The sequence below is a fragment of the Pleurodeles waltl genome, chromosome 9 (assembly GCF_031143425.1).
Source record: "Pleurodeles waltl isolate 20211129_DDA chromosome 9, aPleWal1.hap1.20221129, whole genome shotgun sequence".
Classification (NCBI taxonomy): Eukaryota; Metazoa; Chordata; class Amphibia; order Caudata; family Salamandridae; genus Pleurodeles; species Pleurodeles waltl.
This window is the reverse complement of record NC_090448.1, coordinates 982,991,916-983,015,313: the sequence shown is the minus strand read 5'-3', so window position 1 is coordinate 983,015,313 and position 23,398 is coordinate 982,991,916. Positions and strand designations below refer to the sequence as shown.

General features: G+C 44.4%; 1 protein-coding gene and 1 long non-coding RNA gene across 2 annotated transcripts; one reads left to right on the top strand and one right to left on the bottom strand.

Annotated features, from left to right (window-relative positions):
• Positions 1 to 3,767: 3,767 nt before the first annotated feature.
• HEATR5B (HEAT repeat containing 5B) lies at positions 3,768 to 12,844 on the bottom strand. Its single transcript, XM_069208456.1, has one exon. The coding sequence runs from the start codon at positions 12,715 to 12,717 to the stop codon at positions 6,565 to 6,567; it is 6,153 nt and encodes a 2,050-aa protein (XP_069064557.1). The 5' UTR covers positions 12,718 to 12,844; the 3' UTR covers positions 3,768 to 6,564.
• A 391-nt stretch (positions 12,845 to 13,235) lies between these two features.
• LOC138260198 (uncharacterized) lies at positions 13,236 to 20,816 on the top strand. The gene is made up of 2 exons (XR_011198833.1): positions 13,236 to 13,935; positions 20,598 to 20,816. It is a non-coding gene; the product is annotated as an uncharacterized lncRNA (long non-coding RNA).
• The last annotated feature ends 2,582 nt before the right edge of the window (positions 20,817 to 23,398 follow it).

Sequence of the window (23,398 nt, the reverse complement as noted above, 5' to 3'; positions counted from 1 at the left end):
GAAATTAATGTGCATGATTGGGTATTGATTAAAAAATCCACAGAGAATCTCCAATGGAGAATCGAAATTTTCTTTACCTGTTAAAGTGATTAAAGTAACAAAAGCATCAGTTTTGCTAGAGGGTAAAGGATGGTGGAATAGGAACAGTGTTGTACCTATTTCAATTTCACAGGCTGAGATTTTCAGACAAGTCTATTCTGGCAGAGATGAGGATTCCGGTTCCGATGGAATGCTTTTTGATGATCTGTCAACTAATCAAGCAGGAAACGATGAGCTGAGCTTGGAGAGCTGTACCACTCACAATATGGAAAGATCTCATCATAATGAATGTGTTGACATTACACAAGTGACAGACTTGTTAAAATCCCATCCAAATTTAATGATTTTTATCATGGGTTGATTTTATTTTTCCATTTATTGAAGTTTATCTTTATTTGGGGTAATTTCACTGTTGTTATCTTTGTTTTTTTAAGGGGGGTGAGATGATGTAATATGGGCATGCTATTATGTTCTGTGATATACTGTAATATTTTCTTGTTCTTTGATGTTCATTTTTACTGTGCTATTTACATTTGTAACTGGAAGGCAGTTAGAATAATGTTACTTCACTGTGGAATCCTCTCTCAAGGTTCTAGCGTCCTCGATGGGGACTGGTATCCTGACTCTGTATCTGAGAGGACGCTTGTGCCTGCCGTGGAACTAAAATAAAGGATTTGTCTTTCTAAACCACCTGTGCGTGAAGAGCACTTTCATGGATTTCTATTTGAACCTCCAATCTTCTCCACTACAACTGCCTTTTTGAGTTTACCCAGAATAACCGATTTGTGATGGATAAATAGTTGTCAGAGTCCACGTTGAGTTTCTTCACAATAGTGAGGATCTATGTGGCCTTGAAGGGGTTGGTGTATATCCTGTGAGTGTCCTGTCCCTTGTAACTCTTAAACCCAATATCTGCTTTCCTCCTCCGGTTTATCTGGGTGTTCATCTCCTTCTCCACACCCTCACCGTTATTGATCCTCACCTGTGTTCTATCCTGTCCTGCCCTAGAACTTAGCTGCTAAAATCTGTTTTGTTTCAACAGTAGCCACTGTTCCCGATTTATACTGATTTGACCGTATTTTTACTGCTAAATCCAGTCACCCACATTTCAGCTCTTCTGTCCCAATTTCAGTCTCTCCATAGGGTCTTGGGGAAATCATTTCACTACAAAAGAGACCAGCGGTTTGTGAAACAAAAGCAAGTGAGGGGTCGATGCCCATTTCTTAAGAATAGATCCAGATATAGATGATGGATATCTGCACCTGTAGATACCATCACACCTCAGCAAGCCACCTGAGAGCATCAAAAATACACAAGAAAATGTCCGTATTTATACCAGAAAAGCAAAAAAGTATAACACAGTTGACTGCTGCATGATTTGTAACAACTTGCTTTAAAAAAACACAAAGAAATGTGCACGCCTCTTCAACGCATATGATATGTATGGTACTCGTTCATGTGTAAACAAGTGTTTGCGTTTAAGTATACTGATAACGGCCATTTACATAGCACACAATATAAGAAAAATTATTTTCAACACTTAATAGGTGTTACTTACAACCTAACATAATGCTATTCGTGTTAATTACCTTTGAAGATTGAAGGTTTCATTGGCCCTCCAAAGATTCACACTCATGGCTTGCGGATTGCAAGTAGGTGTTTGCAGCAAGTGCATAATGAATTGAACTACTTAGCAGGGCAATAACTTGTGACCTGCAGATTATAAATAAACCTCCGCGAATAACCTAGAACTTATTATGTTTTTAGCTGTCTGTTGTTGTAAGATCTCTTGTGGGCCATACCAAAAAATAAAGTGGGCTGTGTGCCAGCCCACTGCTTAACACTGGTTGGCTTTCTTGTCATTCTAATTGGCTTGCTTCTTCTTTGATGGCTTTCCTTTCTCTTCTTAGGTTTACTACTTCTGCTGAACAGAGATTCTATACCATTCTTTTGATTGGATCTTCTTTTCTACCCCTGCTTGCATTCAATGAACTACTTTTTTGCCTTTTCATTCAGCACTCTACAAGAGTTGTTTTTGCTCTCTCACTCATGTGCTCCTTTCTCCTTCAAATACCTGCAGCCGGCTCTCAGTGTTGCTCCCCACCCCTCCAATCATGTCTGTAAAAGCACAGCAACAGGTATATTTTTGTCAGCATATGGCTAAAGAACAGACTTTTTAAGCACTGTTTTTGCGTTATCTCATGCTTTGCACATTTTACAGGAAAGCACAGACTTTTATATATCATGGCATTCATGCCACCTGAAGAGGGTTCAGCTATTGCACTCCCAGCTGGCGCTTAAGGCAGAAGTGTGCTTAGCGTGACTGAAAATGAGAGGTTTTCTTCTCCTGAAGGCCCAGAAATCTGCTCCGTGGGCTAAGGAGAGAGATCAAATGCCTGGAACATTTTTTCAGTTTTGAGTCCTGTGGAAAATAAATAGGTCTTGTCAAGTGTTTTCCTTTCAATTCTCACACTGCCTTCTTCTTTTTAAATTGGTTCAATTCCCTGAATAAAAGGTATTTGAAAAATAAACCATGACATTTATAAGAGCTGAAAATATTGGATTTAATGTTGATTCTTCAGAATTATTTTGTGTCTTTTTTAAACAGTGTTTTAAAAACAAGCATGGGCAATGCCAACAGCTTGGCACTCACATCATAAAGACTTGGTCTACTGGCTTTCCAAGTACCTGTGACACATGGGTATCATGGACAAACATTTCAACCACCAAGAAAAATGTACTGAATACAAGAAAAGATAGTTTTCAGAATAAAAACCTTGTTTGTCAAATGAAAGGAAAACCCTGTGGCCTCAAGTCTGAACTCCTCCAGGTCTGCTAATAGGACGACGATGCAGACATAAAGGGAGAGTGGGTGTCAGGTTTGCAGCCAGCTCAGCAAAAAGCTAGCACTCATGTGTTCTTAAAATGTTCTGTGTTAAGCTAGCCCTCTTGCTGGCTGTGCTTCACCGGTTCTGTGAGCGAGTGGTGCTTCCACAATGCAGTCAGCATTTCCCTGCTTTTCGTGTTACTTGCATTAATGTTGTCTGTACTTTACTGAACCTAAATGTGCAGAGAGCTTGCACTCCCTTGGCTATACCCGTTATGTGAGTGCCTGGAAACACCGGCCTTACTTCTAACATGCTTTATCAGGGAGCGATGAGTGGAGAGAGGAAGACAAAGAACTTCGTCTTCAGTAAAGAAGCTTTTGAGAATAGCATTTTACAGCTTTTGTTCCTTCCTTGATGAGTATCTGATAACCTTTAGGTTGCCTCTGCAAGTCACATGGATTCCAAATCCCTGAAAAGATAAATTTCCAGCAGGATCATCGACCTTATGTTCTTATCATTTACATGACAAATTCAGTTTGACTAGAAGCTTCAGCGTTAAAGATATATTATTCTTTTTTTAACTGTTTATGAATTCCCATTAATTTTCATCCATTGCTTTCATTCAATTTACGCTTATGACTATTATTCTGATACCTAAAAAATATTATACATTTTAGGTTTATCTGTGCCAACATTAAATTTTACAAATGCAATTTAAGGGAAGCTTTGACTCTGGTCACCAGATTGCTGGGTGAAATTGAGAATGCTCCTTGTCCCCCTGCACCGACTTTGAAAACATTCCCTTGAGTGCAAGATGTGGTTCCGAGATCCTGTCAAGACACAAACACACACACACACACACACACCATATACAGTGATCATCCCTCCATCAAAGGGGTGTACATAGTGTTCCCAATACATTTTATTTTTTTTCAGACTGACATCATTTACCAAAATATTTACCTTTCGGACCAGGCGCATAGCAAAATGAAAATAAATTACGAACTGAATGAACTTGAAAGTTTATATGCAGCCTAAGTAAAGAACCCCAAAATGACTCGGGTCTTCTAGCATTTCTACATTTCATAATTGTACATAATATAAAATGTATAACCTGCAACTTCAGTCAGCTTCACCTGGTCTTGAGCAAGCCACTGGATTCATTCACTATGTGAGTATGCTAGCTGCAATTTCATTACAAGACTGCGAAATACAGTAATGCAGATAAGGGGCTGACTACCCCTGCCTGGAGGCACAACGGAAAATGTGGGCTCTCAAAAAACAGAATAACGGAATTTCTAGAAATGTGGCTTTTATCTGCTGCCAGAATAGAAACAGAAAGACAGCCAGTATAAATTAAAATGAGGAAAGATTGAAGACTGCTCCTGTTGGGGCCTCTAAAAAAGGAAGGATTGATAAGAAAAGTGATGGAGATACAGTGTTGAAGACAGAAGAACGGCTTCCCCAGCTGGGACCTTCAAAGAAAAGAAACAGAGACTGAAGGCGTACTGGAGATACCTTTTTTTACATTGATCTATAAATGTATCAGATATTTACCATACACAATAAAAATGATAGAAATTTACATATACTATATTCAAGAGGTTGCTTTTAAATATGAGGCAAATGTCTGTAACCAATACCTTCGCTGCACCACACAGAAAGATCGGTAAACAGAAAGTTCTGATCCAGAGCAATACTAAGAATGCTAGATAAAACAGCTAAAACACAAATGTACATCTCAACAACGCTTGAAAGATTAATATACAGTCACTGAAAAGTACCCAACGCACAATTAACCACCATGCCAATAGTAGCAGTCATAATGGACATTGTCAATCCCAGAAAAGAACACAATAATCAATTTTAGAAAAATAGAATACCCAACTAAAAGAGAACTGAATCAACAAAATCGAAAAGGGACTGATTGACATGACACACCTCACTGTGGGCAAACAACATAATGTGAGCCAGAACCAAGAACAGAAACTCAGAGCACCTGCATCTTGTGAACTTAAACTTGACAAAAGCATCTGTCTACAAGCACACCTTAAATATACCAACTTGGCAAAGAAAAAGTCTAGCTTTATTCAGGATTTCTCTGACGCCATGACACTTGGCCCTTTTTCGAAAAAGCAATAGCAGCAACTATGGTTGGAAATGTCCCCTGAAAAAATATCAACAGCATGTAAAGTATTCCCAGAACAAAGATTATATCCATAGAGGAAACTAGTCAATTAATGAATTCATTAAACTGCAGTTACATTCCCTTTGAAAATGACATTTACACTGGGAAAATGGTGACAGTAAACTGCGAACATCCTAAGAAAATTCATTTTTTCAACACCATCACTAGAATAATGAACACAAAAAAACAAAAAAAAAGACACCGATGTTCTACAAACCCACAGACTTTTCCAGCTCCATACAGAACTCAAGCAATAATATTCAACACACAGACTATGCCACTGTGTGCTGGCAAGCAATATGAACAGACGTACTTTGACATAGCACAAAAAGAGCAGCCGCGCTTTTAGGAGAGAATGCTCAAATCATGGCTGCAATCCGAGAATTGTGGCTGAGCAGATGAGTAAAGGCACTACATTAAACAGAAAGATCCTTCTATAAAAACAAATACAAAAGGGGAAATGTTCCATGTTCCTGTAGCTGCCATCTACAACCGTCTGTTTTGCACTTGGAATGACTAAAAGGAATCATTAAGTCACAAACTGGAAAATAGCTTATACGGAGAAAGAATTCATGCCTCATTGCCCACTCTGAGCCCGCAAAGGACCAAATCCTGCTGCCATATCCACCAGTGATATGCAAACAAATTGGGCCACACGTAAATCAATCCACTGTTTCCTCTTTTTTTTCTACTAAGCAAATGAAAATTGGTTTGTCACTCAGTCACAATTGCTAAATTACTGCATACATTTGTCTTGTATTTTTTACGAATACAACTAGTAACATGTCAATTGTAAGACAAGGGTGGTCACAATATGACAACTGTTTTCTTGGAGCTTATTGTTTCTCACGTGACAATTGCACAAAGTCATTAAAACTTTCCCGTCTTTCTTGGACCTAGCAACGTCACATATTGTAACACTTCCATTTCACATGATTAATAGTGTAATTGTCTCTAGGTTAGAGTTGTAAGATCACTGTTTCATGAAGGAACACATGCAGTTCTGAAAGCTATCAACTGGAAAGGTGTTAACTTAATCAAAATATCATCCTTGCAAGACTCTGTTTTTACCCATTAAAAGCAAAAACAGCTTTTCAGTCTGGCCAACATGGTAGCCCACTATTTTATCTATGAAACCATATATGTTTAGTTAATACAACTGTCAACACAGGCACTTAAACAAGTATTGTGACCGTTATACAAAATAATGGGGGAAATAATGTAGTGTGCAATAAACCTAAAACCCGTCAAAGCTTTTCAATTAAATATGAGTACCCAAGGCTACCTGAGCCCAATTTAAGTTTAAAAGAATAAAATATGCAGCAGGTTTCTTTCTTTGCTCCGTAATTTAGAGGCCAACAATGCCTTTTTAGCTTGCATCGCAGAGATGCATTTTCTGAACATGAATTCTCAATACCTTCTCAGGGATTCATTTTTATTGTCAATATATAGCACTCTCTACAGCTTACTGGAATGCGTATTCTTCAGTTCAGACACAAAGAAAACAGTTCAAAAGAAACTTGTTTTGAGTTTAATCGTTGGGGCAGCGTTAATTGTTGGTGGGGGTTGCCTCGCTGCCATTTTTGCCTTGTTGGCCTGGCTTGCTCTGATGGCAGCCTCTAGACGTGCTTTTAGGTCTGGTGCAGCGCCCATTATTGTCTTGAAAGCTTGGGAATAAAGGGGGCCAATTCTCATAAGGTTCTGAAGTGCAAGCTCGTGGAGATCTTTTGATGCTGCAGAGGCTGAAGAAAAAAGTTTATCATTCAGTAAATAAGAGATTAATGTTGGGACTAGCAGAGCAAGTAACTGGACTCGATTTTGTTCTTCTGTCAGAGAAACTAATGTTTCAAGGACTTTAATTCCTTCCTGGACTGCCAATAGCTCAGCGCTGCAGGTTGGTTTATTATTTTCTACAGCTTTCAGGTTCTCAACCATAATCGGTGCCAATGAATGTATGTATGGTGTTGAGAGAGCACGATTTGAATGCTGAAAAACAGAAAGCAGTAGCTGGTAACTTTTGGCTTGAACCCAGGGGTCACTAGAATTTAGAGCATTTTTAAATCTGGTCAAGCATCCATTTTGTAGGGATTGAACACCTATTACTTCTGTGCTTGCAGACCAAAGGAAGAGGACGATTGCTGTTAGCATGGTAACTTCATCAACAGAACTGGAGTCACTTGGCTCAGAATATTCTAGGATGGATGCTAAAGCGCTGCGTATAAGGCTGGTCCACTGCTTTTGAGTTTTGTCTGTCCTGGCCAGTGGTGAAGAGACAATATTTTTCAGGCCCTGCAAAGCAGCACTGACTGGTAATGGAACCTGGCCATCCACACATTTTACTGCTGTCTCTTTTAGTACTTGTGTTGTTAAATACAGAATTGTTGGTAATATGGTCATGCATCCCGCTGGGGGACAAAGTGCTGGCAAGTCAGAAAGGATGGTAACGGAGGCAGCCACAAGGCGAGCACTTTCCTCTGGCAGCTGTTGTGGTTTGCTGGACATGTGATTGGGAGTCTCTGACATTTTTATGCTGAGATGAGGCAAATGTCGCACCAGAATAAACATTAATAACTCCATTGCTGCAAAGACTAGAGACTTTCCAGGGACAATGCTACCACTGTCGTCACCTTCCCTTTCCAACATGCTAGTATCTTTTTCCTTTGAGCCATCTTCGCCTGAAACATTTCGTTTTGCTCGAGAATAATCCATAGATGCCTGTACAATCTGTCGAACAACACCAGTCACAAGCAGTTGAACCAGTGGTGGGTCCCAAGTAAGTAAAAGACGATGTAATACATTCAAAAGTTCAACACTAACAAGATAATCTTCGGCGATATGTGCTCGGGCATAAGGGGAATCAAGCAATGTATCTAGTGCCTGAAGACATGCTGTGACATGTTCTATAGGTTCTTCAGGTCTAGGACTACAGAAGAATTGTATACTGACACCCAAAATTAAATGCATGTTTTCTTTAGTTAACTCTGGCAGAGACTTTGCTGTTGGGGCACTTCCGGATGTTTGGTTCGATACAACCTGTGTTGTCTGGTTATGTGCACTTTCTGCTTTTTCTGTTGACTCTGGGGTATTAAACCCAGCAGTATTAAGCCAAAGCGCCATAGCGTGTAGTATAGGAGCCCAAGAATTCTGATAATGTAACCTGGCAGTATCAATGGTCTCTGGAGTGTAGAAAGCTCCACCTTCTGGTGGAAGCTGACTTGCAAATTCGGGAGGCAGAGTCAGAAGTGCATAATCTTTGAGGGCGGCAAGCCAGAGGCCGCTAAGTGATGGTAACTCAGGTTGAACAAGTGTTATCAAGCTGTCTGGGGGGAGCTCATCCACAGTGCCATAGGCATATTCATCCTCATCATCTGCGCTCAAGCGGGAACTTTTTGGAGTTGCTTCGGCCTCTTTTTTGGTTTTCATCGCCACAACATAAACCTCTGCCCAGGCTTTTAAAACAGACAGTTTTTCCATTGTTGCAGCACTCTCCCTGTAAAGCTGACTTGAGGAACCTTTTCCTGCTTGGACCTTATCCAGTGAGGAGACAAGTAAATTGTGAACACGTCGGAGATCATTGAGGTCACTGACAACTCCACTTCCAATCCATGCACTGCACACCTGACAGGCTTTTGCAGTTATGTCTGAGGGTGTGTCTTGAGAAAATGCTGGTCGGAGTGCAGCACCAACATTAGCCTGGTACTGCTCCAATATGACATGCCCTGGAAATTCTGGCTCCGGTACAGAAGCAAATTTTTTTATGATGTCCTCCAGTGCTTGAAGGCCTGCCATCCGCAACTGGTTGCTGTGATCAGTTGACGCCATAAAGGCCATACGGATCAAGTCAGAGAGATGGAGCACTAGCAGGTCGCTTTTTTGATTTTTGAGCTTGGCCGAACGGGCATTTGCCAGATCAAAATGAGGCTGGTTGCTAGTCTCACAAAGAGTGATAATGCGACACAGACATTCAGCAGCAAACACACGTGTGGCCCATCGAGGAGCAACAGATGGCTTGGATTTATCATCATCCCCCAATGTGGTGAACATGGAGTCATCGTCCATTTCATCCTTCTTCTCAGATTCTTCATCCCTGCCTCCTGTCACTGGGGCTGCAGAACTAACATCGCTTGTGGCTGCTAATACATCCTTGCACAGCAATAACCAATGTGACAGTTTGTCGACTGCAAGAGATGAAAGCATGTGGCCCAGTGTATCGTGAATGTCAGAACACAGCTTGCGATCGGTCTCACGATCTAACATTCCAAAAAGGACGCCTTCAAGCCCAGTATCTGTTATATTTATTTTTATGGTGCTGTTGTCTTTGTCTTGTGCATTCTTGGCTAGGCTCATAGCATATTCACAAACTTCTGCAGCTTCTCTCTGTGCAAGCTGCCGCAGACAAGCAACAGCAGCTCGGCGCAGTAGTAAATGTGAACTACACAGATGGACACACAGAGTGGGAACCAAGCTGGATAAGTTGACATGTCGCGGTGCAAACATGTGGAGCTGCTGAAGGCAAGAGATTGCAGCTGCCTGAACAAGAGAGTCCGAATGGTCCTGCATAATTGCACAACCCACTAAACACGAAGAGCGGATTGTTGAAATCGTTGTACTATTACCTTGCAGTTCGGGCCCCACTGTGGTAATTATAGCGCCTAGACATCTTCCAAGACACTGGTGTACTTCTGTGTGTGAAGGGGGAACAGTCAAAAGCAGGTTGAGGACCAAAGATAAAGTTGGCTCTACATACCCACGGTACATTGGTCCACTGGAGTCTACTATCAGGGCAAGAGAATGGAGAGACCAGGTCTGAACTTCAGGAGAGGTTCCATCTTGTGCCAATGCCAAGAGAATGCTAACACTTGTCTTCAGATGCTGCCCAGAGCCAATTCCACCAACATATCGATGCAAACAGCCCAACGCCAAAGAATGGCCAGTCCTGGACACAACATCCCGTGCAGACTTTAACTTGTCAAAGCTGTACTGAGCCATTCTTGCAATAAATGTTGCTTCTCCGACAACCTGTGCCATTCTGCCAAGAGCTTCTCCAGCTGCACATCTCAAAATGGGATTGGAGTTATCCAATGCACCCATGACCAGGGTCAAGGCAGACTTGCGAACTTCCTCCGGTCCCAATGTGCTTTTGTTTTCTGCCAGTCCCTTTAATGCACTGAGGACAGCAGTAAAGATATTGAGCTGTACTGCCTGTTGACGCACACCTTTAGCTTGTTTGACGCACTCTGCAAAATGATCCAGCATCTGAAGTCTATGCTTGAAAGAAACATGAGGGAATACCACCCCAAAGAGGGCCACAGAGGCATCAATGACAGATACTCCAAGTGGAAGAGGACCAGGTACAGCTTCTCCAGAAGGAATACGTAAATAGATTGAGGAGGGGTCATGCTCTAATGCACCGCTGCCAGATGCGCTGTTTGGTTGTAGCTGATCTTCAATCGATTTATGGTCAGTTTCTTGCAACCAGGAACCAAGCAGGACGCTGTCATCGTAGTGGCAAAGAGACCGGAGAAGGGATGTGGTGGTGTTGGCCGAGTTGTCTGTTAATGTAAATTCTGCAACAAGCTCACGGAGAAGTGTATTAAAGGACCCCTCATATGTTTTAGGTGGTAGCAAGGCCAGAATATCGTAAAGTCTAAGGCGGACCATAGCAGCGCTAGCTTTTAAGTGAGCACCATGGGCTTTGATCACTGAGGGAATGTGAGATAACATTGTCATTGCACACTCGATAGGCGTCATAAGTTTCCTTATCACATCCTCGGTAAGGAGTTCAGGGCAGTGGGCAACAAAACTTCTCATTGCACAAAGCGCTCCAGCCCGCCCTTCAAGTGTCACTTGCCATGTGAAAGAGTCTCCTTGTGCCTTTTCTGCCTCAAGCTCTTTTATGGAACGGGGAAAGACATTTCTCCACAACAAAAGCATTTTAGGGAGATGGTAACGCACAACTGATGGACCCAAAGTCATTAGTGCACCAAGTAAGAGCCACCCAGCTTGGGTGCGCTGCAATGACATCCTGCTATTCTGCAAAGCAGTGCGCAACAGATCTTCAGCAATACTAACTAGGACTTTTCCCTTAGCATGAGGGATACCCAGAGGGCACTGGTATACACCGCCTAGCAGAGCAGCCATTGCAAAACTGTACCCACTAACAGCTTCAGGCGAGGTCTTTAGATTGTTAATTCTTTCAGCACATCTATCCAACAGCGGTGTAAGTTGGAAAGGCAATGCCACAGCAACACAGCGCATACACCATGCAGCAGCAAGTCGAGCAGCCATGCTTGGATGAAGGAGGACAGAGGTTACAGTCTCCAGAAGACCTACAGAAGGTTCTTGAATGAGAGGGGATGCTGTGGCATTCAGACTCTGAACCAGGCTGCCCAGCTCTTGAAGCGCACAAACCATGACATGCTGACTTGATGCCACATCAGAAGTTCCAGTCTTATTTTCATTGTTGGCATCATTTACCACAGCTTCAACTGACCTCATTTGTTTACCGATGGCCTGGCAGATCTCCTTGGCAGCAGCAATCTGGGCTTTCTCTCCTAACAAACTGCCTACCGTAGCTCTCAGGATGAAAGAAACGCATCTTCGTGAGTACACAGCCTCTACGTGAGTCTGAGTTGCCCTGGGATGGGAAACAAGTTCCAACACATGGGACAGAAGTATTGCAAAGTTGCGCTCGAGCCATTGTCCGCCTAAAGTTGTGACAAAAACAACGTAGGCCTGGGTGACTCCAACTCGAACTTCTCGGCTGATGGATGCGCCGCCTTTTAACATCTCGCCTCCGCTCTTTAGGAACCCCGAGCCCCCTCTCAGGAACCCAGTGGCTAGCAGCTCCAACACTTCTTCTAACGTTGCTCTCTTTATGTTCTGTCGCATTACTGTTGCTTGCTTTGGCATTAAGGCGGTCGCCATGACTGTTCCCAAGAGCTTGGATACTGCAACGCGTACACCATAATTGGAATTCTCTAAAGCTTTGAAGCAGAGGGTTGCCACGTTTTCAAGCTCTGCTGTCCACATGAATACAGCTTCGTTCTGTAACTCGAGCAAGCACTTGGCCACTGCACATCGCACCGCCATGGACCTGTCCGTCAGGAGGGAGCGGGCATGCTTGTAGATGTCACGGTGATAGGACGCAGCAGCACCGCCCAGGCCACTCAGGACTTTCTGCAGGCTGTGCAATATCTCGCTACGACCCTGGGACTCTGCGCTTTTTAGAGACTTTAAGAGATTATTAATTGTTTCTGGAAAAGTGCTTCCCAACATTCGGCCCATTTTTCCGTAAAAAGCACCAACGCATGCCACTGCAGCCAGCTTGGTCGGCAGGTAGGCTGCGGTGTCATCCTTACTCTTGATTATCTCGTTGCACTTGTCCAGGGTTTGAAATACAGTAAACGTGTCTCCAATACTGTACAGCGTTGCAAGATTTTCGGCTAACAGTTTTCTTGTCGGCGGCCCAGGAGAGCTGCCGATCAGCCCAGTCAGCTGCTCAACCAGCTTCTTTTGTTTTTCTTTAACATCTGTCTTGTTGGCAGCAACAATGACCTTATCCAAAAAACGAAGCCATTCGAAGACAAAAACTGGCTTTTTTGGTTCAGGGATTTGAACCAACGCCTCTTCATTGAGCAGTAAACTGTGAGCGAGCTCCATTGATGCGAATATCTTTCACAGGCTCTGGTACGTGACACCTCCCGCCGCTCTTCCCCAGGACCCAGCGCCGGTAGCTGCTTCCGCTACCAGAGGTTTGACAGCCAGGGCGGGGGCTAATGGGAAGGGCAGACCGGCAGGTGTACTGAAGATGGAAGAAACACTACTCACACACGGAAGAAGGGAGCTGAAAGAAAGACGCCTGCCATGGACTGAAATAGAAAGCGAAGACAGACCAGCGAGCTAACGAAACGTTCGAAACACTGCGTTCTATTCCAGGGTTTCCATTTAGTTCTGTGGGTCCCAAACGGTTAAATTGTTATGGATACGAAAGAAGGACAATAACAACGTTTTCTGCTGCAGTTTGGTGGGGCCGACGAAGTATTATATTCGCTACTCTGCAGCGACCAACGAGATGAAACGATGAGTAGATTAAGAAGCCATATTTTGTGGGGAATTAGTTGCACGGAAGCAAAAAGCTGAGCGCAGCGGACGACGTAGGTAAAATAGTTGGAACGGGATTATTAGCATAATATATGTATTTTACACACTCGTGTTTGTTGTTTACAGCTATTTGTTGTCGCTTATTAAGTACACAACTGTGCAACAACACGCATTTGACTGACTGACTGACATGCCAGTAATGACAGCGGTGTTCGCCTTTCAGTCATTTTCGCTTTTCAATGCGGAAGTACTTCATGCCGTAGGACCGGAGACTCGAGCTATGCTTCTCTTTTAGTGTAAACACACCGGCCAATCAGAAAACAGATTAAAATAAAACTACATCTCCCATGATAGATCCTAAAATGTCATTGTCCGTTCTCACTCAACCAAATAGAACAGACACCTTATATATATATAGGGTGACGAGATGTCCTGGTTTTGCCCGGATAGTCCAGTTTTTTAACCCCTTCGCTGCCAGGCCTTTTACCCCCTCAGGTGGCAAGCTTTTCTTGGGCTATTTGGGGCAGTTCGCGCTTAGGCCCTCATAACTTTTTGTCCACATAAGGTACCTACACCACATTTTATGTCAAGCACGGAGGCTCCTATTATGGTTCTCTAACTTGCTTTAATTTAAATAGCAGCAGTCAAGAACTACAACTCCCAGCAGGCTTGGAGCAGAAGAAGCCAATGGGAGAAAAAAACGTAATCAAATAACACACCAATCACAATAGTCGGAGACATGTAATCACTGAGCTTGATTGCGACCAGTCAAGATAAGTAAGGTCTTTATTTCATTCCTCTTCTGTTATGTTATTATAATGTGTTTTTTCACTTTGTTGTGTGTTCATAGTGTGGCGCTTCCTTGTCTAACCATGTTTTTCTTCCCGGTTTAGTTTCCTAGGCACTCAGCGTTTTCGTGCCTTTGTTCATTTTCAAGTTTATGTATTTTACCGTATGCGCGCTGCACTTGCGCGCGTCTGAGGCAGCTTCTGCTGCCTCACAGAGATTCCAACGGTCGCACTCCGCACAAGCAACTTCCGTTATGTTAGCCTTGCCGTTTGGAGTGTGTTTACGCTCAAAGCTAGCGTTTCTCACCTCCGTGCGACCTGCTTTCCTCACGGGCAACTCCAAATTACCGGCTTTCCGTGGCTGCAGTTTCTGAAGACTGCTTTGACACTTGGCCACACCTCTGGGGGCGTGTTTATAGACTGGACAATCCCTGCCTAGAAATTTAACCCTTTCACCTGGGGTTTGGCTCTTGATATTTGACTGTTTTGTTTTTTGTTGGTCTCCTGCAGTTTTTCAACATGGAAAGACAAGATTCTTTCCCTAATTTCTCAGACAACAAGGAAATTGGAGCCTTTATTGATGAGGCTGTGACCAAGGCTGTTTCAGCCACTATGAACAAGATGTCAAAAAATATTGAAAGCTCTGTACAAAATATGGTGTACAAATCCTTTATGGCCCAATCTGCGGGGATAGCAGAAAAAGAAAACACAAGGATTTGTCTATTCAAAAAGATTGCGCTTTTCTGGTTAGTGAAGTTTCTTCACCCATGAATGAGGATGAAGTTCCTCCCAGGCCTACTTCCCAGGAGGGGAGCTCTAAGAGCAGTTATGGGAAACGTAAATCTAAGACAAAAAATATTATGTCAGCACCAAAACAGATTGTGATATCACACATATCAGATACAGATGATGATGTCGAGGACATCGATGATCTGGATGACGATTCTGACTGCTGGGGTTCGTTGTCTCAGGCTTTCACCCCAAAAAAGCCTAAGTTGGAGGTGAATGATCTTTTTCAGCAAAAGTGGTGTTGGATTCAGACGGTAACCCCATGTTTGATCCCTCGTTTATCCACCATCCTAATTCTACGGAGTGGACCCCTGCTGCACAGGTGGGTCAATATATTGCTTCCAGGTTGAGGCTTCCACTGGACAAACAAACGAGAGCCAAGCTGAGGTCAGAGTGTCCTAGACCTTCCCTTTTCTCCAGCATGACGACAACCCCAGTGATTGACCAACCCTTGTTGACCTTTTTCTCGAAATTCGGTAAAGATCCACGTAAAGGGATGGACAAAGCCTGGTCAAATTGCCAGGATAAACCTCTTGATCTAGTGGGACCTTTGGCCCGGATTCTTGATTTGGCGTAGTCAGCAAAAATGGAGAATGCTGATATCGACCCTTCCGAGCTTTCTCTGTGGACTCAAAGGGCTTCTGTCTCTTGGGTAATGCCAACGCTGCCATTACCCATGAGATGAGAAAATGATTACTACTCAAATTAGATCCAAAGCTTTCCAATCTGGCCTCCATGGATCTGGGGGTTAAAGCTGAGGGCCGTCTCTTCGGAGACTCTTTCATTAAGGATTTGGGAAAGTTGTCTCTACTTTTTCATCAATCGATAAAGCGCAACAGAATATTAAGAAGGTGTTCAAACAACGGGTTTTCGCCAGGGCCGGTACAGGCAGGGGCCGCTTTACCGGCCGGTCCGTGCATCCCCAGGGACCCAGAGGCTCCAATTATGCCAACTACGGATACCAATCCTACAAACCCCAGTGGTTACAGGGGTCGTGGACAACGTGGTTTCAGATCCGCCAACAACACACAAGGTAAGCCCTATTTATGGCCCTCCTCCAATTGGGGGTAGGCTTAGTTTTTTCATTCAGAAATGGCAATCCCTCACTGCTGATCCTTGGATTCTAAATACGATCCAAGGCTACCGAATAGAGTTTTATTCAGAACCTCACCAGGTTTATTTTCCTCCACCTCTAATATTCTCAACAGAGATGTCTTGTCTTGTGTTGGAGGAAGTTCGTTCTCTCCTCTCAAAACAGGCCATTCAACTGTCGTCTCCGGATCCTTCCGGGTTTCTCAGCTTGCTCGTTTAGGTGCAAAAGAAGAACAAAAAGTTCAGACCAGTCATGAATCTAAAAAACTTCAACCAATTTGTCGTGTATCGGCATTTCAAAATGGAGACAATTCTTCATTTGAGAGAGATTCTTCTTCCCTTGGATTTTATGGTGCGCTTAGATCTTCAGGATGCGTACCTTTCAGTTCCCATTTACTCAAGTCATCGCAAATATCTCCAATTTCAATGGCTTGGTCAGACTTACCAGGTTTCTTCCCGTCCGTTCGGCCTATCGTCAGCACCTTGGTGCTTCACAAAACTGTTAAAACCGGTGACAGTGCATCTCAGGTCTTTAGGCATCAGACTTCTGATTCTATCACAGGACCGGAGGCGAGGATTATGCAGATCTTTCTTCACTTTTTATTAAACAGCAAGTTCAAAGTCAAACAAAACATGAACAAAAAACTACAAGTTCCATGAGCCCGCCGCCATGGTAACGAGTATCCAATGAGGTGCACTCCTTCATGTTGGTATAAATATCCCGAAATGCGTCACACTTCCTCTTTCTTCACTGCTGCGAGTCAGATAAGTGCCTTTTTCTGCCTCCGGTTAGAAGTTTGTTTGTTGGCTCGAGTTACTGCTTCAATTGTGTTTTCCGTGTATTTAATTGTTATAGCAACGTTCGTTGCTACGAGCGGTCCGGAACAGACGTTTCCGCTCGAGCGTTTCATTTTTCTGTTTCGCCCTCGGCATGTTTAAATACGCGTCGGACCCACCAGAGGGCGCGCGCGCTGCGTTTTTCAGCGTCAGAGAGCGTGTTACTCTCAGCTCTCGGCGCTCGCACCTCGCGTTTGTTATTTTCTTTAAGAATTGAGGGTTTTTACCTCAGTAGCACGTTTTCGTGCCTCTGGTGCAGTTTTTTCCCTACCTGTGACACCCGTTTGGGTAAGGATTATCCCATTGGGAAGGCATTATTTCTTGACTTTACTTGAGTGACAGAGAGGGTAGGGATTTACCCTATATATTATATATATTTTTGTTGGGTGTATACTCTGTCCAGTCCTCATTATGCAATCCTCTCAAGTGAATGAACCTTTTACCAACATGTCCCCAGGTGAGGGTCCCTCTCATCGTACCCTTCCCCCTGGGGTGGACGCTTTATTTTCACAGGCTATTTCTCACGCTTTAGCCCCTCTTAGGGATACTGTAGCTAAACTTACTGAACAGGTGTCCAGGGGTACGGGCATGTTTGGTGTGACGGGAGCGGAGGGTGATTCCTCTACCCTTTCGGCTCCCAGGAAAATGCGCAAGCGCGACGCGGGGCACCTGGAGGATGGTGAGTTTTTATCCAACCCCAAGAGTGCGCGCGCGCATAAGCGCTTACCCTCCCGGGAGGGCCGTTTGCCCGGGGTAATGGGTGACATGCTTCACCACCTATGGAACCCTGATTTGGGATCCCCTAAAGGCTTCATGGGAGGTTCAGATGAGGACTCATCATCTTTGGATGACGACTCAGGTCGCCCTTGGCGTCCTGGTGCTACCCTATCAGATCCTTCGGATCACGGCGATTCTGACTCCGATATGTTTGAACCGGAGGGTATCTACCATCCGCGTTCCTCGGAGTGACGTCCAGACCACAAGGTAGCTGAATATGTCGCCAGCAAAATTAGGCAACCTCTGGACAAAGAGGTGCGAGCTCGTCTACGGGCGGAGTGCCCACGCCCGTCTTTATCGGATAAGGTCGCTTTTACGCCTGACATTGACCCTAAAATGTGTACGTTTTTTGCCAAGTATACCAAGGATCCCAAAAAAAGGGATTGATCGCTCCTGGAGGGCATGCCAAGATAAACTTCTTGATGTGTTAGGTCCCCTCACACAGATTATTCAATTAGCGGAGCGTGCCAAGCAAGCAAACACTCTCCTTCAGACAGACATCATAGCAGGATGGGCTCAGAGAGCTGTTTGTCTCCGGGGCAACGCGAACTGTGCCATCTCTGCAGAAAGACGCAGGTCTTTATTGATCAAAATCGACCCCAAGTTAGGGGAACTGTCTAACTCAGAGGCAGGGGCTGTTGCCCAAGGCAATTTATTTGGCGTCCCTTTTGTGAAAGAGTTAGGAAAATTTGTGGCTACTTTTTCAGCTTTGGATAAAAGCACAATCTTTAATCTTCCTAGGGTTTCTAGTGGATTCCCGATCGGCGTCTCTCAGTCTCCCGACGACGAAGATTTCCAAGATAAAGAAGGAACTGAGAAAAGTCCTTCGACGAGACCAGATTTCACTACGTCAGTTAGCCAGAGTGGTCGGCCTGCTTTCCTCTTCGATTCAGGCCATTTTTCCTGGTCCCCTACACTACAAAGCCCTGCAACGCTTGAAAGCGTTTCACCTTCGCCGAGGGGTGACGTACTCCGAGCTGATCTCCCTGTCTCAGGAGGCAAGGACGGAGTTGTTTTGGTGGCTGGACCACATGGAGGCATGGAATGGCAGGGCCATTTTTGGAGCAGCCCCGGATCTGGTGATCGAGTCAGACGCCAGTCGCCAGGGATGGGGGGCTCGTTGCGGGGACATCTCGTTCGGGGGTCGCTGTACCCCGCAGGTACTAACCATGCATATCAACTGCCTGGAGCTCCTGGCGGGATCATTTGCGATCAAATCTCTCACGAGAGACAAAGTCTCATGTGTAGTTCTACGGATGGACAATGTATCGGCAGTACAATACATAAATCGTCTAGGGGGGACAAGATCAAGAGCCCTAGCGGAACTAGCGAAAGATTTTTGGCATTTTTGCCTTCAACACCAAATCTCAGTCACAGCAGAGTATCTTCCGGGATCCCAGAATATCTGGGCAGACTGGAATTCTCGGTTTCTCCAGGATCCCAGCGATTGGCGACTACATCACTCGGTTTTTCAGGCGATCATGGATCGTTGGGGTCCCTGCTCAGTGGATCTCTTTGCGTCTCGTTGGAATGCTCAGCTTCCCCTATACTTCAGCTGGCGTCCGGATCCGGGAGCGGCGGCAGTAGATGCGTTTCTCCAACATTGGGGGACCCTTCAGGGTTATGCTTTTCCCCCGTTTCTTCTTATCCCGTGGGTTGCTGCTCAAGTTCGCCGCCAAGAGGCGACGGTGATTCTAATAACCCCCTGGTGGAGGTCACAGGCGTGGTTCCCGACTCTGCTGGAACTCTTGTGCGAATGTCCTCTTCGCCTCCCGGATTTTCCCTCAATACTCCTGGATCCGTCGGGTTTCTGTCACCCTCTAGTCCTTCTAGGTCATCTTTCCCTCATAGCTTGGAAGATTTCCGGCATCGTTGGCAAGACAACCGACTTTCGCAGGAAGCTAATAACTTCATCGCACAGGCCTGGGCCCCTGGTACATGCAAACGTTATAGATCAGCATGGAATAGATGGTCTCGTTGGTGTGTGGGCAAACACTGCGATCCCATGGGGGCCAGTATTACCGACATCATCAATTTCCTTGCAGAATTAGCAAAATCCGGCTAGGCGTATCGCACTATCAATTCTTTTCGTTCGGCCATCTCCGCGGGCCACCCTCCCCTGAACAATCTCCCGATCGGGGAGCATCCCTGGATATGTAAACTTCTTAAGGGTATTAGACTCTCCAGACCTCCACAACCCAGATATTCGGAGCTCTGGGATGTGGACTTAGTTCTTAATCTTTTATCCTCTTGGCGGGACAACCAGTATTTGTCGACGAAAGAATTGTCGGCCAAATTAGCCATGCTTCTCTGCCTCTTTTCCTGTAAGCGAGTGTCAGATATCAGAGCACTGGATGTTTCCGCTCGAGTCTTTACTCCAGAAGGAGTCACGTTTACTATTGCAAGGAGGACAAAGACTAATACCAGGTCGGTATCCTATCCCGCTTTTCCTGATTCCCCGAAACTATCTGTGTTTAGATGTCTCAAAGTCTATGAGGAAGTGACCAGTTCTTGTAGACCTCCAGGTGAGAATCAATTGTTGATTTCTATAAAGAGACCGTTCATGGCGGTTTCTTCTCCTTCCATTGCCAGATGGATTTGATGGATTCTCTCTGAGGCAGGAATAGATATTCAAGTTTTTGGCGCCCATTCTACTCGGGGAGCTATGGCTTCCAAAGCCATTCAAGTGGGGGGCGGATTAGAGGACATCATGCATGCTGCTGATTGGTCTTCAGATTCTACTTTTAAGAAGTTTTACTTTAAACCAATTCATGAAGCAGCCGCACTAGTGGTGAGTAAGCTTTGAACTTGCATAATCCTCGCCTCCGGTCCTGTGATAGAATACGAAATTTCCTAGCTATCGTGAAGGAAAGTTTCAATTCTATTAAGGACACGGAGGCGAGGATTATCCCACCCACATACATTACGCTGGTATGTTCCCTCCCGATTACATCTATCTGCGTAGCAAGGTAGTATACTTGCGTTTATACCTTTATTTATTGTTATTCTGCTCATATTCTAATTTACATTAGGCAGCACTTGATTCAGATGTATTTACATTTTATATTTAAATGTATGTTACGGTTCATGACTTTATTGCCTTCGGTATGTTTCTGTGTTCTATTGGATTAGCATCTAATTATACCTCTTTTGTAGGTTTCGAAACTACAACCAATTGACTCTACCAGGATTCCTTCCGCAGTGAAGTCGAGGAAGTGTGACGCATTTCGGGATATTTATACCAACATGAAGGAGTGCACCTCATTGGATACTCGTTACCATGGCGGCGGGCTCATGGAACTTGTAGTTTTTTGTTCATGTTTTGTTTGACTTTGAACTTGCTGTTTAATAAAAAGTGAAGAAAGATCTGCATAATCCTCGCCTCCGTGTCCTTAATAGAATTGAAACTTTCCTTCACGATAGCTAGGAAATTTCGTATTTATTTGGACGATATTCTGATCTTACATCAGAACCACGACACTCTGCAGTCCCATTTACAAGTAACTTGTTCCCTTCTTTCCCAGTTGGGTTTTCTAGTCAACAGGGAAAAGTCAAGCACTATTACTTCTCAAAGGATAGAATTCCTAGGATTCGAAATAGATTCTTCTTCTTCCACTCTCCATCTTCCTCAAAAGAAAGTACAGTCCATCAAGTCGGAGATCTTACGGACTCTTCGCAGATCCCAAATTTCGCTAAGATCTCTGGCCAGGATTGTAGGCCTCTTGGCCTCTTCAATTCAGGCCATATTTCCCGGTCCTCTGCATTATCGTGCACTCCAGCGACTAAAGATTCGTCATCTCAGGAAAGGGCTTGCCTATTCGGAACTAATTTCCCTAGATCAAGAGTCCCGCCTAGAACTCCAGTGATGGATAGACCATTTAGATGCCTGGAACGGCAGAGCTATCTTTCCTTCAGCCCCAGATCTTGTGTTAGAGTCTGATGCAAGTCTGACGGATTGCGGCCACCCGGTGTGGTCCAGTCTCGACTGGCGGTACATGGTCGTTAAGGGAGTCCAGATTGCACATCAACTATTTAGAGATGCTTGCGGGCTCCTTTGCAATCAAGAGCATGGCAAAAGACAAGGTGCGGTGTACCATCCTCCTCCGGATGGACAATGTTTTGGTTGTTCGTTACATAAACCATCTGGGAGGAACCAGATCAAAACCATTAGCCGACCTAGCAAAAAGTCTCTGGGAATATTGTCTGCGCAACAAGATATCTCTCTCAGCGGAATATCTCCCGGGATTCCTCAATCAAACGGCAGATTGGCACTCCCATTTCCTCAGGGATTACAGCGACTGGAAACTTCATCCCTCGGTTTTTCAGTCCATCCTTCACAAATGGGGCCCCTTCGGTATAGACCTCTTTGCCTCTCGCTCAGTTACCTCTCTTTTTCAGTTGGCGTCCGGATCCTTCGGATTTGGCCTCCGATGCCTTTCTTTAGGATTGGTCACAGATGGTCAATTACGCTTTTCCTCCATTTATAATGCTTTCCAGGGTTCTGGCTCAAGTCAGGGGGTAGAAGGCAACGGTGGTCCTCGTGGTGCCATTTTGGCAGTCTCAAATCTGTTTTCCACCTCTTTTAGAATTGGCAATCGATTTTCCCATCCTTCTTCCTCTATTTCCTTCCCTTCTGCTGGATCCCTTAGGGAATCCTCATCCCTTAATACTCAACAAAACGTTTACCTTCTCGGGCTGGAAGGTTTCAGGCCTTCCTCATCTAGCATCCCAATTTCGGAGGAAGCTGTTGACTTCATCAATAAGGCCTGGGCTCCCAGCACCAGGAAAGCATACTCTTCCGCTTAGTCTCTTTGGTCAAGCTGGTGTTTGGGAAGGGGCTTGATCCAATTTCAGCAGTTATAAACTATGCAGTTAATTTTTTAGCGGCGCAAGCTGGTATAGGTAACTCCTATAGGACGATTAATTTGTATAGGTCAGCTATTTCTATGCACCACATCTACGTCAATGGAAAACCTGTGGGCGAACACCCTATAATTTGCCGTCTGTTAAAGGGAGTAAAATTTTCCATTCCTCCTTTGCCGAAATATTCAAAGTTGTGGGATGTTAATGTAGTTTTTAATTTGTTTTTGTCTTGGCAGGATAATTCTGACTTGTCTTAAAAGATGCTTTCTGCAAAACTTACCATGCTACTTTGCTTAGTTTCCATTAAGCGCTTATCTGATGTTAGAGCACTTGATGTTACTTCTCGACAGTTTGCCCCCACAGGGATCTTGTTCTCTGTTAGTAAACGTACGAAGACTAACTTACGTACAGTTTTTTTTATCCGTATTTCCCAGGTCAACCTAAATTGTGTGTGGGACAATGTCTCAAATGTTATGAAGAACGTACGGATGGTCTCAGAACCTCCTCGTCCCCTCAACTACTCATTTCTTTCCAGAAACCCCATAATCCGGTCTCTTCAGCGACTCTGGCCAGATGGGTTCGTTGGGTGATGTCCTTAGCGGGTATAGATACCTCAGTTGTTGGAGCTCATTCAGCTGGAGGGGCCATGGCTTCTAAGGCTTTTTGGGTTGGATCCAAGTTAGAGGACACTCTGAGATCGGCTGATTGGTCCAACGATAATGTTTTTAGGACATTTTATTGTAAGCCAGTTCATAGTGCTACGTCAGTGGTGATTAATATGCTTTAAAACAGCATTTTAGAAGCCTTCGTGCTTGACATAAAATGTAGATTTTCCTAGTATGTTATGGCGGAAAGTCTTAATTTTATTAAAGACACGGAGGCAAGTATTATCCCACCTCAACAAGGTAATATTGCAGATTTTTTTCTTGTTTCTTCCCTCCCTTCTAGCAACCTCCACTCCAGCTCAATCTTCCACCTAATCAGAGGATGGTTCTGTCGGATACATATCTCTCCGCTGGAATACCGGATTCTTCGCGCAGCAGTTTTTCTGCTTCCGGCCAGATGCCTCCTTCACTACGTCTCTGCTTGGACCT

Coding starts and splice junctions, on each gene's coding strand:
- HEATR5B (XM_069208456.1), bottom strand. CDS start 12,717: ATGGAGCTCGCTCACAGTTTACTGCTCAATGAAGAGGCGTTGGTTCAA.